Genomic DNA, 16778 nt, shown 5'->3' with positions numbered 1-16778 from the left:
ATGTTCTAATAGTCACACACAGTCTTTTTACTGTAGCAAGCATTAGCAACACTTGCTACATAACAAGGCAGCATATCAGTCTAGTGATTTCCATTTGCTTTTTAGGTAACACAATCATGTTAATAAAATCCTACTTTAAACAGTGTTTGAACGCCTCATTTCACACACTTTCTACAATAATATCCTTTACAAGATAAAACGTTACTGCTTTGGTTACATTAGGCCTGGGTGATATGGACCAATATTCATAGCTCTATATTTTTCCTCAAAATAGCAATAGGCGATACAAACCATTTATTTTTTATCAATAGTTTTACAAGAAAAACAATAAGGTCAAAGTCAGTGGAGCCACAAAGACCCTTTTATTCATCACTAGCAGCACAATAATAACATTTGAGTCACTTTTGACTTTTTCCTTCATTAAGGCTGAAATGTGATTAAAATATGTACTGTTGCTTTTTTCAGGGCAGCTCTGAGTTGTTGAAAGTTGTTTTTAAAGTAAATCACATTCAGGACACTGTCTCTTTAAGAATGCCTCAGCAGCAGCTCTACTACAGAGGCATGGATTGGTCTGATTGGTTACCTCGATCAGTCAATCAGAGTTACTTGAGCGACGGCAAGCCATGAGGACCAAAGTTTATTATCATGAAAAAAATAAATAGTCTATTGAATGGGGAAATATAAGCGTGAGAAACGTCAAGTGTGGCGTGTGGTGTGAAAATGGGTTTAATTGCGTGACTGTCACACTCAAAGGGTGAGGCTTGGCAGCTCTGGTTTTTGTAGTCATCTTGGGCCTGTACTACAAAGCTGGATTCCTCTTATCGCGCTAACTTCCTGTACTATGACGCTGGCTAACATCTTACCAGCCTAAATCACCAAGGTGACTTAGGCTGAACACCTAACCTGGTCGGGACCAGGTTATAATGTGGATAAGATCGGAGCTCGTACAAAAGTACCGCCTCTTGACCAATTAGTTCTGTTAGAAAGTGATGATTATTAATGGTTAAATGCAATCCTTCATTTACTGATGACATCCTTTGGGAAAGATATAGATATAGATTTACATCTGATGGACTGATCTACAGTCATCTGATGAAGCCTGTCTCCAACACTCTATGTATCGCGAACAGATCAAGTCATTCTTTCTTTCAGTCATTCATACATACGCTATAAAATGGTAAATGGTAAATGGACTTGGTTTTATATAGCGCTTTATCACCACACTGAAGTAGTCTCAAAGCGCTTTACATATCAGCTCATTCACCCAATCACTCTCACATTCACACACCAATGGGACAGGACTGCCATGCAAGGCGCTAGTCGACCACTGGGAGCAACTTAGGGTTCAGTGTCTTGCCCAAGGACACTTCGACACATAGTCAGGTACTGGGATCGAACCCTCAACCTCTCGATCAGAAAACGACCCTCTACCACCTGAGCCACGGTCACCCTTAGTGATGTTATAGTGATGCTGACAGCACCAGATTCCAGTGTGTGTGTGATAAATTGAGGAGAACTACCTGAATAGAAACATCTGTAATCTAATAAAGTTAAACTGATCAAAGTGCTGTTCGTTGATCATCCCATGGATTAATATTACATAATCTCTGCTTTTTATGCTTTTATGCTTTTAGTTGTCTTCTTTTCTTCCTGCTTTTTCTGTATCAACTTTTTCATTTTTGGTCTGAATTATGGATTTTAATTCTTCATATTTTTAAAGAATGATTCCTTAATTGTTACGTACAGTAGGTTGCTGTGACCATTTTTGTGATTGGGCTGATGCTACAATCTTCATGCCTGTCACAGGAACTCGATATCAAGATATCCTGGATATACTTATCCAGCCTCGTAGTACAGGCCCCTTGTATTTTCTCTGTTTTTTTGTGTGTTATTCTCATTGTTTTATTTTTATTTTTATGTTTTTAATTTTGTGTGTTTTTCTTGATGTTTGTGTGGTTTTTGTATCTTTTAGTAGATTTTTTTTTCTATCTCATATTGTGTGTTTTTGCTCTTAAAGGTGCAATCCGCAACTCTCAGATCCCTCCCTCCCCGCTGCTCTCTTGCCCTGCCTCCAAAATTTCCAAAGTCCCTCCCTCAGAGGAGCTAACAGCTAAAGTCAGTCCGACAGCAACATCACAGTAATATAACATGCTCTGTTAAAAGCATATTACTGCAGCGCTTCTCTCTCTCTATGTGCACACACCTCAGCAGCAGCAGCAACACAGTGTCACTTACAGCAGCCCACACAGACGCACATGAACACATGCACCACAGAGTTCTAGTGTAACAATTACAAATCAAACATAATGTAAATCAAGCAGCAGTAATTACCTTTCAAGCAGAAAAGTCAGCAATTCCATCTTCTACTCCTCCAGACCATGCACTGTAAAAAAGACAATGCTCTAGCTCCGGGAAAGGGGCGGGGCGGGGCCTGTGAGCAACAGCTGTCAGACAGCCCATCAAACACAATCCTGGCTCTGATTGGTTCTTTTTGCTCCGTCGTGGTGCATTCTGGCAATCTGCCAAAGGCTGTAGGAGCAGCAGGGGGGACTCAATGAGTCTGTTTTTTTTTTACACAAACTACTAGTTTGATGTAAAGCTGTCCTTACATAGTGACAGCTTTAGAAAATATGACAAAAAGTCACTTTTATAAGAGTTGCAGACTGCACCTTTAATGTGCGTGTTTCTGACATTTTTCTTGCATATTATTTTCAGATTTTGTTTGTATTTGGTGTCATTCAGTATTTTTTTCTCTCATTTTGTTTGTTGTTGTGGTCGTTTTGTAATTTTTTCTGTTATATCTGGTTATCTTTTGTGTTTTTCTTTCATTTTGCATATGTTTGTGGTTTTTTTGTGTTTCTTTTGAGTAATTTTATGAATTTTTGTTGTCGTTTGTGTTACTTTTGATAAAATGTGTGTACAAAATTAGACCAAGGTCCACATGTGGCCCTCACATGTGGTCTAAATTAACCAAAGCACCTTATTTTTTTTTTTTTTACATGTTGACACACGTGTGATCGTGAACAGACAGGGAGGTTGAAGGATTTTGTCATTTATAATGATTACACCTCATAAAGACAATTTGAGCAAACAAACATCACCTGGATGTGTGAGTATATCAGATCACAATATCCTGCTCAGCCGTATTTCATCAGATTGGTGAACGATGTTAACAGCGATTAGGTTTTGATTTGCTCTGATCTCAGCAGAGCGTGACTAGAATCCTTTTGATTCATTTTCATAAATCCTGAAGTTCTAACATGGTGCAGCAGCCGTTACTTTGGTTACACACGCAGACGAGTCAGTCATTCTTTAAAGACACACGCAGAGTAAGTGTTTGCCATACATTGTGTGTGTGATATCTGCACACACATCTCATTACAACCACTCACATCTTGTTCTTTTTAATGGTTGTGTTGGCGCCTTTTATTGGCCAGTTTCCTCTCTGCCTGTTTCCTGCGCTGATTGAATTTACCTCGCAGGACATGACCAGAACGTCCCTCCTGTCGTCTCTTTGTCGCAGCTCAGCTCTCTTCCTCCATGGCAGTAAATGCAATTTGTTCTCTTTGTTCAGGGTTGTCTAACTCATTGTAGTTCAGGGGCAAAATACGGGGCAGTTTGATCTCCAGTGGGCCACATATTTTATGCGGGAAAAATAGTAATTTCAATATTGTATATTTCATTATTGTACCCTAATTTGCACTTCTACGTATACATATAATACAAAATATGTAAGAAACTGACAATATCCAAGCAAAGAGGAAAATACAGAAAACAAAATTACAGAAAGTGACCCCAAAAACGGACAAATAAATGCAGAAAACGAGAGAAAAATACACAAAATTGCAACAAGAACACTAAAAAACAAATCAAAAACACACATTATGATCAGATCATTCATTATTCTAAATGCTGACAAATGTTGATCATGTGGCCCTCGGATCAGATAAAATTTAATTTTTGTCCCCCCCCGCTGTAATAGTGACGCTCACCCCTGCCCTTGAGCTACAAACTATTTACGAGACTTCCTGGTTCTTCTTCTATTGTGTGTTGCCTTCAGGTTCCGACCCCTGAGATCCGAGCCCACAGCCTGTACTTTGACCTGTCTGCTTACGGAGTGGAGGCCCTGCGTGAGCATCGAAACCCAGCAGCTAAATCAGGATTTCACCTGAAGATTTACGGCACCTTCAGAAACCGTTACATGGCTCTGGTCTGCCCCTCCTCCGACACCAGGATGGTTCGCTTCCTGCGGCACACGGCCAACTCCTCCGTAAGCATCCTGTCCTCCTCTTCACTTATTTGGAGTCGTGGTAATCCAAACAGCACTGCACTGCCTACTTATCCTCACTGTTTATTCAGCAGTGTGGTGTGAGTCCATTAGTGTGTGTGTTTATGTGACCACAGCTCCTCAGTGGCTACTGTTTAAACTCAGACCTCAGCACAGACACTTTCTATGATTGCAGCTCTGGTTGCTACGTGGGTGATCATTCAAAGACGGTTACTTGGTAACGGTCAATGATGCAAGTATCGACTGAAGAAAAGCTGTTTGAGCTGCGAGTGAAAGGCTCGGCTGGTCACTGAAATGTGCTGATGACTCATCAACGCATCATAATTGAAGGACAGAATTCTGATGATTTGTAATGCATCATATAATAGGATTTTTTATCATGATTTCTATCATTTTTGATCAGAACTGGTATCTTTTATTACAGCAAGGGCCACATAAATGTGATTGTATCTGATCTGATCATTCATGTCAGCATTTAGAATAATAACCTGATCTGATCATTATTATTGTCATTTTAATTTAACAATGTTTGTTGTTGTTTTGTGTGTTTTTGTTGTTGCGTTTTGTATTTTTACTCTTATTTTATGTGTTTTCTGTGTCATTGTGTGTATATTTGTTGTTGTTCTCAGTATCTTTTTTGCCGTTTTGTACGTTCTTTTGTTATATTTGTGTGTTCTGATGTCGTTCTGTGTATTTTTCTCTCATTTTGTGTGTTTTTTGTTGTTATTTCATGTGTTTTTGTTGTTTTGTTTGTTTTTGGATCAATGTTTTGTAATTTTGGGGCCTATGCTACAAATTTAGATAATTATGTCCTGGATTAATCTCACCTAACCAAACATTCCCTTTCAGAGAGAAGCTGTCCTACAACGGTCGATCACAACACGCTAATTTAAGCCAAGTGTTTTCAACCTCGGTACGTGCACGTTCACATAAAAGGGGTGGAGATTACAGCGTCTGACCAATCAGTAGAGAAGCTGGCAGAACGACAGTCTTTACAATGGAGGAACAGCTTATGATATTAAACAAATATAATGAATTTAAATCCATGATGACAGCGAAGAGCAACAGTGTTAGTGCAGTGCACCAGGAGGCGGAGCGTTTATACTCTCTCAGATGTGATCCACTTCATAATCTGGTCCCGACCAGGTTAGATGTTTTTCAAGTTTAAAATTATGAATAATTAAAATCCATAATTCAGACCAAAAACAACACTGTTGTTACAGAAAAATCAGGAATGAAAGAACCCAGACAAGAAGATGCTGACACTGTTAATGCGTAAAAGCGTGAGATTATTTATGATATTAATCCACTGGATGATAAACGGACAGTGCTCTGTTTCACACACATTTTTCTATTCAAGTCGACCTATTTATCACACACACTGGGATGAGAGCACGTTGTTTCACAGTCTGTAGTATGTTCTTGCTGATGCCGTCAGCCTCACTAGCGTATGAATTAATTAATGAATGACTTCACCCCTCTGCACATACATAGGGCCTATGTTATGAAGCAAGATTACCTCTTATCGCGCTAACTTCCAGGATTGAATCAGTGTGCGCTGGTCTACGAAGTCTCACGGTGCTAATTCACCTTGGTAACTTATGCTGAACGACTAACCTGATTTGGAGCAGGTTTTGCTCTGGCTAGCATTTTGTGCTAAAGTCCCGCCTCCTGACCAATCACTTCTCTTAGAAAGCGAGCTGTCCAATAAAAGGTGATGTGTGAACATGTCACTGTGTGGATTTGTAGCACAGGCCCTTGATGATTTGTGTGTTTTTATTGTCATTTTAGTACAGGGCCTTTGTGTGTTTTCAGTGTTGTTTTGTATGTATTTGTTCTGTTGTCTGTTTTTGGACACAGTTTTTGTATTTTTGATGTTTTGTGTGTTTTTATCATCTTTTTATAGCTTTCTCTGTCATTTTGTGTACTTCTGTTGTTGTCCTGTGTATTTTTGTTGTTGTTTCGTATATTTTTGTGTAGTTTTGTTGTCATCTTGAGTAAATTTGTTGTCCTTTTGTATATTCTTCTGCCATTTTATGTGCTTTTGGAGTCAGTTTATATATTTACTGTAGGGGGAGTGGGAGTGATAAGAATGACAATATTATATATTAATATTAAATATTAAATAAAAATATTAAATTATTTTGCCACGAGGTGCCATCTAAGATAGAGTTTAAAGTTTAGTTGTTATTATTACCTCATCATCCAGGGAGTGAATCCTTGTCTAACTGTCTACTCCCCATAACGGAACATGCTATATTCCATATTTGCATAAATCACAGACACATTTTAAAAAACTAAAAGGGCACTACGCTCACTGAACCAAGGATACATTCATATACAATTTAAAGGTAAAAAGCTCAGTAAAGAAAGAAAGAAAGAAAAGAGTGTGATTTCAGTGTGTGTGTGTGTGTGTGTGTGTGTTTGTGATAGCTATGCTAGGAATTTACAATTACAATTACAATTACATTAGGCCCAATTAGAATTTGTTATCCAGAACACCTCGGGTTCTGATGAGTCTGTCGGTGTTCCATCTCTTGTGGCAGAGCGGACTGGTGAGGGGAGTCTGAAGCAGCAAAGCGTGGTTCTGGCTTTGGTGTGTGTCCGAAAGGGTCCGTTTCTGGACTTGGTTCTGGGCTTCGTCAGCCTTTTACTGGGTTTTCAGCACGTTTCACAGCTGGTTTTCACAGTTCGGCTCGGCAGCTGCAGGTTTCACCTGGTTTTGAAGTCGATTTCACATCTCGTTCAGTCAGCAGGTTTCCACTGGTTCTGACTATTGATAGGCCTGGCAGGCTTGTTCTTTGTTCAGCGTGTACGGGCTTTGTCCTCTGGTGTTGGTTCTTGTATGGCTTCGGCTCGGAGCAGCAGCAGTTGGAACGGAGGCGTTTTAGTGAAAATCTAATAAACAAAATACTGTGAGGTTGCAGGGAAAATATAAACGTACACAGAAAATAAATGTACACCATGGTGGGGCAGTAGCGTCCAGCACCACAGAATCCAATGATTTATTTTTGCGCTTCCGTTTTATCGTGGTTTAAGCGCTCATATTGGTCGGTTTTTCGGGAGCCAATCAGATTGCTTTGTTTGGATCATGGGTTGTAAGTTGTCATTTGGGTGTGTCCTTATGAGTTTGAATTGAAACTTCTTTGGAAAGAGAAATATGTAAATAATTCAGAACACAGTTAGATTATAACCTTCAAAGTGAGATGAGAGCATAGATCATATTTTTCTGAACAGTTTAACACTAAACATGATATATTGTTTGCAATTTTACGAGGAGATATTCCTTGAGTAACTTAAACCGTACTTAACTGTATTCTAAGCGTTTTGTGTGAATACAGAGTTAATGATGCAGTGTTGAAAATACATTTCAACGTTGCATCAAAGATTTTGAGTTCACTTTTAGTCATTGTTTTCCTTGTTATTTCTCGGAGCAGAGACAGAACAAAGAAAAGTTTTCTATGTGTTTCACCTCACAGTAAACATGGTGATGCTGCTTTTAGTTGTTATGCTGCAAAGAAGTGGAACAAACTGCCAGCAGAGCTGAAGTCAGCATCCAATGTGAACATTTTTAAATCAAAGTTAAAGGCACTTTTTTTCTCTACTGCGTATGATTGAGAGGGAGATTTTTGGTCATGTTGTTGATGTAATGTGTTTGTTGATGTTTTTACTGATGATTTTAATTTATTTTACTGATGATTTTAAATGTTCTTATTGATTTTAAACAATTGAATGTTTTATCATGTAAAGCACATTGAGTTGCCTTGAGTATGAAATGTGCTATACAAATAAATTTGCCTTGCCTTGCCTTGCCTCAGGGGGTCTGAGTGCTTGTGACTCAGTGAGAAAAAAGGGGGTGGGGGCACATGGTCTTAAAGTTCCTGCAGTAGCAAAGAGGGGTAAAGACAGGCAGGGGATAGATTCATTGTTGCTGTGGCACCTGTGATAGGCCACAGGTATGATCTCTTACTTTACTTCGGGGAACACAAATAAATCAGGCCTGGGGAGCCACATGTGGTTAAAGATGATTCCTATAACCAAAATGCAAGGTGTAAAAAATGAGTAATTACGGTGATCAAGACAAAACAAGAAACTCTTTACGATCTCAGTCATCATATCAAAGTTTCACAGCCTTGTGTAACTACTTTTGTACATAAATGATCAATGCTTACAATATAATATCGATCATTTTGGTCATCATCTTATTTAGTGTCAATTATAAGGACTTTTTTTTATATAGGAGTACATTTTTAATTGTCAATGGTACATAAATATTGTGATTATAATTATTATAAAAGGATTTTCTAACAAATGCAAACATTCAATGATAGAATCTTTGATAACACTTTAGTTTAGGGAACACCTATTAACCATTAATGAGATGTTTATTAGCATTAGTAACATATTGGCTCTTATTAAGTACTTATTAATGTCTTATTCTTATTATACACTTAATGGCAGTCTCGCAGTCCAAACACGGTTAGAGTTAGAGTTAGGGTTAGGATTAGGATTAATGTTAACCTTCATTCTAATCCTAGCTCATTGAGATCATAATTCATATACAACAACTTCCATACTTACTACTAATAAGTAATAATTCTGAGGTTATTGATGGAAAACTCTTAGTTAATGGCTTACTGGTTGTATAATAAAGCCATGCAGAATAAGGTATTAATAAGTACTTAATAATGACTAATTAAGAGTCAATATAGTCAATATATAATTTGCATGCTACTAAGTAACTAATTAATGATTAATAGGTGTTCCCTAAACTAAAGTGTTACCAAATCTTTTATTCATAATACAATAGCACTTGGTGTTCAGTTGTACTGTGTAAAGATTGTTAGTGGTGTGTGTTATGTGTGTAAATGATGGCGGTTTATAATAACGGGTAATATCTTTGCTGCACAGATAATGAAGAACATCTTCCACCAGTCCTTTAACGCCTACAAGACGGACATCGAGCCTCGTCTCAGCGACGTCACCCACCACCACATGCAGTGCAGTCGGCGTCTCTTTGAGGTCCAGCTGTCACACAAACGCGTCAGCGCCGCATACATCGAGGGCGACAACGTGGCGGTCACCGTGGAGGGCGAGGCAGCTCGAGTGCTCAATTTTGACACAGGTACAAAACATTGTTTATGTTTATGGCAGACGTTGACTGCTGAACTCCCACTTGTCACATTAGTCTAATTTTATACAGCCACTGAAAACTAAATCCCCCCAAATCTCTCCAAAAACACACAAAAGGACAACAAAAATCCACAAAATGACTAAAGAAAACACACAAAAATACACAAAGGGCCTATGTTACGAAGCTAGATTACCTCTTATCGCGCTAACTTCCAGGATTTAATCAGTGTGTCCTACGAAGCTCGCTAACGTCTTACGGAGCTAAATCACCATGGTAACTTATGCTGAACGGCGAGCCTGGTCGAGAGCAGGTTTTGCTCTGGCTAGGATTTTAGAGAGTGATAAAATCTTGCCTCCTGACCAATCAGTTCTCTTAGAAAACGAGCTGTCCAACAAAAGGTTTTGTGTGAACCGTCACTGTGTGGATCTGATCTAATCCTTTCATTTACCGATGCAATCCTTTAATAAAGATATAGATTTATATCTGATGGACTGATCTACAGTCAGGTGATGAAGCCTGTGTCTCCATCCGTATGCGTTGGCGAGTGAAGTCATATATTAATTATTATATGACTTCACTTGTCTGCGCATGGATGGAGACATGGGCTTCATTAGCCGACTCTGTGAATGCGTAAAAGCGTCACATTATTTATGTAATTAATCCATTGACTGGAATATCCCATGATCCAATGACTTTAAAAATACACAAACGACAACAAAAATTGACAAAATACTCAAAAGACACACAAAAAAATATAGAAAATGATAGAAAAATACACAAAACCACAACTAAAACACAAGAAATGACAAGAAAAATACACAAAATTATTCTAAAAACAGACAGGACAATTATGATACACAAAATGATGCACAAAAAACAACAAAAACATACAAAATGACATAAAAATAGATAGAACTGCAGCAGTTTATGAAAAGAAAGAGTCAGACGGAGAGAGACGGAAAAAGAGGAAATTCTTTTCAGATATGAAGTGTAATTATTTCTGATGATTTTTGGTGTGTGACTCATTACTGCACTCTGATGAAGATCTGATCAGTGGTTTTTATTAGCAGCTGCTGAAAGCAGCTGGCAGGTTTCCATCCATCCATCCATTCACATGTGCATAGACATAAACAGATATTCAGACCCCATCCCTCCATCTAAACCAAAAGTAAACGCACAAAATCACATTAAAAATTCATTAAATAACTACAAAAATAAACAAAATAACAGAAAATATACAAAATGACAACAAAAACAGAGAAACAACAACAAAAACATACAAAATAAGAGAAAAATACGCATAATAAGTTGATCACATTTGAGCCCTGACCTCATCAGCCCCTGCATGCCTTTATAAAATGCTTTATTTATGCAGGCTTTAAACCTGCTGTGAAACCCAAACTGTGTATCATAAGCACATACATCCTGTTTTTAAACATTCTCATACTTAAGATTTTTGTTCATCTTTAGACCAATACATGTTAACATCACAATGTAAAACTACAAACTACAACATGCAGCAGTTAAACATAATTTTCTAAAAAATATATTTATTTTTTGTCCAAAAATGGCTTTACGTTTGGGATGCTTGGATATTTGGAGTCCACAGAGATTTAGTCTGGGTGTTGCCTAAATCAGGGGTTCTCAACCTTGGGATCAGGACCCCATTTGGGGTTGCGAGATACTAGGAGGGGATCCCCAGATGCCTTCAAGAAACTTAGAATGTTTTTTTCACAATTTGAGCCCATTTTTCTGCAACTACACCAAACTTTCCATATTTTAATCTATTCTCATCACTTTTTCATGCCATATTTTTGCTCCTTTCAAAGCATTTTGATACATTACTCCCATTTCTGCTACTTCTCCAATTACTTTTCTGCACATTTTTTCCACCACTTTTCCCACCCACTGTTGCAAATGTTGACCCATTTTTGTCACTTTTAACCATATTTTATTCTTACTTTTGCCAATTTACCCGCATTCATAATTTGTTAGTTAAAACAATTTGTTCAAATATTGAGATTTTAAACCATTTTTACAATTTTTCTGTCCGTTTTTGGCCACTCTAATTTGCAACTTTTAACCAATTTCTGTGGTTTTTTAAAACCCAATTTCACCACCCTTTCTGCCGTTTTTGGTCACCTTAAACCATTTTATTTCTGATTAAAACAAGGATTTACATCTTTTAGCTGACTATATAATATGGTGCAAATAATAATAAACCTCTTGAATAACAGTGGATATAATGTGTATGTATTATAATCTGTGTAATACATACACTGAGCACCTGTGTGTGTATCAATGAAGAATATACTGTACTTGAAGTTCTAAAGACAGGACATCAAAAATATGCATGTTATTTGGCTTTCTGATGGAATTTTCCTATTGTCCAAATTCTCTTTTCCTTAGTGCAACGTCAGAATCCCTCCTCTGTAATGTTTCTGCTCTTATTGAAAAATATCATAACGTTCAAGTCACAGGATGACACCTAAGCACTAAAACGTTGGACTGAAATCCAATTTCTCCATACTTCCTATGGTAGCAGAAATACAAAGAGTTGTCCTGACTTGACAATTATGTAAATGCTAATTGGAAGAAATGTCCAAAATGGCGGCACCCAAATTTAAAGGATTAATACACCTGTTTGAGGCTAAAACATGATATTAATGACTCCAAAGACATTTCTTAAACAAATTAGTCACAAAGTTTTATAATTAACCTTTAGACATGTTTTGTGCTTAAGTTTAATCATAATTTATACCATTTTGTTTTGTTTTTTTGTTTTACTTCAAAGTCCAACAAGTTAAAAGACTAAAAAACACAAAAAAACAAAACAAAGATGTAGTCGTAAAGAAAACACTAGAACAAAATGATAGGATGCTTGGACTTTTTTAATGAAGTGTATTCCATTAAGGTCTAAACATCTGACACATTTTTTACTAGAAATAAATAGGACATTTTATCAGAAAGGACAGCAGGTGACATAAGAACATCTCCCATACTTCTGACCATGTGTAGCATTGTTATTTAAACACTACACATGGCGACCATGGCTCAGGTGGTAGTGGGGTCCCAGTCTATACCTGTCTATGTCTTTGGGCACGACCCTGAACCCTAAGTTCAGGATCGACTAGCATGGCAGCTCAGTCCCATTGGTGTTTGAATGTGAGTATGAATGGGTCTAAAATGCAAAAGACTTTGTCAAAGACGACCAGTATCCAAGCTATGAAAAGTTGTTGAAAAAGAAAAGACATAGGTCAGACATTTTTAAATGGTATTTAATAATAACAATGTTCCCATTGATGGTTAGAGTCCCAGTAAGGAGGCCTTGCCTCTGGTGGAGGAGGCACCCATAGTTTGTTTCTCCAGGGGTGGGGGGTTCTGTCATGGGGCCGGTAGCCGTGCTGAAGCTGTGGAATGCTGGGACACATTCCTGACAACTTTTTATTTGGATACCATGAACATACCAATATCTGACCCCTCCCACATATCAGGTTAAATGTTAAAACGGCTTGTCAGCAAGTCATTTTTTAGCCCCCCATTTTATGGGAAAAATACTTTGAAAATGTTTGATTTGGTGCCAAAACATGAGGGTTTAGTCTGTTATTTAGCCGTTGCATGAAAACCCACACAGCCATGTGTTATGTAGAGGGAGATTATGTATGTAATTCAACCATTTTCTCGCTCGCTATTTATGGAAGAAAGAATGCATGTATACTGTATACGTGATATCGTCCCAAATTTCCAAACAACTAAAAATGTTTCGATTGCTTTTTCCGATTCAGAACATGAGATAATCAGAGGCCGAGGAGTAGAAAGTCTAAATAACGGAGTGAAAAATAATTGTCTGTGTTTTTGTTACTCAACTGCCACAAACCTATCCTGGATCAACACACAGAGTGATCTCCCAGGCTGTACTGAATCCCACTTTTCTTAAAATAATAAAAACTTATATCATGATATAAATAAAACACATGACAACAATATAACAAAACCAACAGATGGAAAACCAGAATTCTGACCCATAATCCCAACCCTATAATAAAATCCAAAACATTTTTGTTTGCTTACTTGTAAATAAAAAAAAGTCTTGCTATGAATATCACTGGAAGGGAAGAAGAAAATGGAAAGAAGAGGAGGAAAAACATGGAAAGGTCAGAGGTAAGCCAGTGTTTTAAAACTATCATGTCAATTGTGCACAAGCCGTGCATTATCAAACCAGCTTAGCTAGCAGAGCGTCCATGCTAAGGTATGTTAGCATTGTTAGCAGCTAGCTCTAAACTGAAACGGATAAAATATTAGCTTAACAAAAAACATTGACTGCATGGTATCAGCGGTATATTCATTTATTTCACTGTAGTTAACGTCATTTTAAAATAACTGAATTTTTATACAAATTTAAAGAGTGACATCACAGTTTGTGTTTTATACAATTAGGATTAACTTAATAGCGAAAGCTGAGGACTAATTTATTAAATCCTGCTGTTAGATATATTTTAGAATGTTAAAATGAAACCTAATGTACAGCAGGCCATTTATTAATGTCGGATATTTCATATCTCTCATTTTACTTTTAATAAAACTGCATTTTATATGTAAACTTTTGTGTTATTAGTATTCTGTCAATCTATTTCATAAATAAAAAATCATTTTCATCTAATTTATTTGCTATGTGTGCTACATCTTTAATCTGTACAGCTTTGATTCTGTTTATAAATATATAAATATTCATCAATGTATAATCACATCATATCCTATGACTTGGTTTGCTTGATAAACTATAGCCAGTGGGTTCAGAATATATTTTTCCTTCAGATGCACTGAGGAAATATGACAGTCATCGATGACTTCACTTGTTTTTTTAGCTTGTGTTGGTTAATGCTGCTTTATAAAGCACCACCAGAAAATCACACGATTTATTTTATTTATTTATTTATTCAGTTTATTTCCGACATGGTTTCTGCTAAATAGTTTCTTTGGGCAATACCTCTGCCAACTGCAACTTTTTAAGTCAATGTGTGTTCATTACTGCAATTTTAATATTGTAATTGTAATCTGGAAGTTTTGGATCTTTTCACAAAATGTGAATGTCAATAGTTTTTAGTCATAAAGTATTTAAGTGAAAAAATAATACTTGATGAGCCAAACCATCACTAGAAGGTACTTTAAAGGTATTGCTCTTTTTTGTTGCAAATTTACAGTGTGCACTAATGTCTTCAAGCTGCAACTATTTAAGTTAGATTATTGTTTGGTTTGTTAGTTTTTTATTCATTTAGGGTAAGCCTTTTATATTTATTTTGTTTTTTGTGTGCAATGCCTTACTCTAATAATATTAAGAATTTGTATTTTGAACCTGTTACTTAGACGTATATTTAAATTGGCTTTTATTTACTTTTTTGTTTTCTTTTATATGAGTATGACATTTTAAGATATGAAATGTTTTCTTCTTCTTCTTCTTCTTCTTCTTCTTCTTCTTCTTCTTCTTCTTCTTCTGAGATAGTCTTAACTCTCTTCGTCTTCTTTATTACTTCTTCTTCGTCTGTCTTCTTCTTCTTCTTCTTGTCTTCCTTCCCTATTCTTCTTCTTCTTCTTCTTCTTCTTCTTCATCTTCTGCTTCTTCTTTTTTCTTCTTCTTTCTCTCTTCTTCTTCTTCTTCTTCTTCTTCTTCTTCTTCTGCTCTTTCTTCTTTCTTCTTCTTCTTCTTCTTCTTCTTGCTTCTTCTTCTTCTTATTCTTATTCTTCTTTCTTCTTCATCCCTTGGCATCCATACTCCCAGGACTTTGATGTGAACCTGGGCCTACCGTGGTATGGAGTCCCATGCGGAGGTTTATTTTACCGCACTGCTACAGCTGTGGACCAGGCCGATGTGATGGAGGCTCTGTCCGATAAAATGCAGCACTCCAGACACGTGGCCCAGTGCTTCAAACAAACAGGTCTGACTGAGTCCATGTTCCAGTGAATCAATGTGGAGACACATGTTTAATGTGTTCTACCAGAGGATGAGGAGAAGGAATGAGCTTTGCTTGGATAAAGGACGTGTTCTTTGGCCTCTTTAATTGTGATTCACTAATGACTTAAAATCATTTCATTTGTTGCACCTGTATTTGTATTTGTAGTGGAGAGTTAGACTCATTTTACCTCAGGGGTCACATGCAGTGCAATTTGATCCTAAACGTAAAATAACGATCCGTTAATAATTAGAACTCAAAGATTATTAATACATTAGGATAGTTACATGTTAAAAAACTATCATTTTACTTCACGTCATAAAAAAAAATCCTAATATTTTAAAATAACTGTAATTTCAACAATAATACGCCTCAGTTTAATCACAAGTGCATTAAAGCTGACGGACGTCAGGATTTTTTTAAAACTCATTTAAACATATTTACCCTCACTGTTACTGAAATATTCCAAAAAAATCACTCCAAAAACACACAAAAAAAAAAAAAAAAAACACAAAATCACAGAAGAAAACACAGAATAAACAAGAAAAATATACAAAATGACTGGAAAAATACACAAACTATTTCAAAAATACACAAACATACTACAAAATTACTAGAAAGGCACAAAAAACAACAACAAATATACAAAATGACAGTAAAATACATAAAAGTACTCCAAAAACAGACAAAAGAATGATATTAAACTGTTCTTACATCACATCTAATACATTTTTTAAATAAATGAACAGCAATTTCAACAATATTATATTAGTTTATTCACTTGTGCAATAAAGCTGACAGACCTCAGAGGATTTCTACTTTATTAAGATTAACAACAGGATCTTATTTACAACTAAAACATAGGGTTGTTCCCCTAATTTCACTGGAAAAAAGACACTGCAGTGACTTTTTTACTTTCTCATTTTTTGTAAATTCACCTGGCGGGCCAGAGTTGACCCTCTGTCAGGCCAGTTCTAGCCCGTGCGCCGCTTGTTTGACACCTCTGTTAGACAATGTAAAATGTGCCATTAGGTGAGAATTGTGAAAGTTTTATGTGTTGTCAAAGTGGCAAAATGTCTGTGCAGGTGTTGATCTTAAAACAAGGTTTTGTAATGTGTGTTTTATCACACATTACAACAAAAAAAACTAAACAATTAAAGATCATTATTGTTGTGCCTTTACACTATAATAATAAATACCAGTTTATGCCTTCTGCTTTATTTAATACAGACAGTTGACTTCCCAACCTTTTTCTAAAAGTTCTGTTTCTTGTAATAATCATGAGTGGAAAAACAAGGCAGATTGAAACAAGAAAAATATAAATGATTTATTGTCCAATCTTTAAGTCAGAGATTCTCAATTTGTGGGTCAGGACCTAAACGTGGATCTAGTTTCGGTGGCTCGCAGG

The 16778-nt window shown here is 36.6% G+C and overlaps 1 protein-coding gene across 1 annotated transcript in view; it reads left to right on the top strand.

Moving 5' to 3' along the window:
* Positions 1–15886, top strand: part of LOC114465444 (uncharacterized) — a 30722-nt gene extending 14836 nt beyond the window's left edge. Inside the window, exons 3-5 of the mRNA XM_028450462.1 lie at positions 4061–4270; positions 9200–9414; positions 15201–15886. Of these exons, the coding sequence (XP_028306263.1) occupies positions 4061–4270; positions 9200–9414; positions 15201–15381 (606 nt within the window). The 3' untranslated portion in view covers positions 15382–15886. The remainder of the gene's footprint in view (positions 1–4060; positions 4271–9199; positions 9415–15200) is intronic.
* The last annotated feature ends 892 nt before the right edge of the window (positions 15887–16778 follow it).

This window comes from Gouania willdenowi, chromosome 6 (genome assembly GCF_900634775.1).
Source record: "Gouania willdenowi chromosome 6, fGouWil2.1, whole genome shotgun sequence".
Taxonomy (NCBI): Eukaryota; Metazoa; Chordata; class Actinopteri; order Blenniiformes; family Gobiesocidae; genus Gouania; species Gouania willdenowi.
Note: the sequence above shows the minus strand (reverse complement) of the source record. Positions and strands in the feature narration are given on the sequence as shown.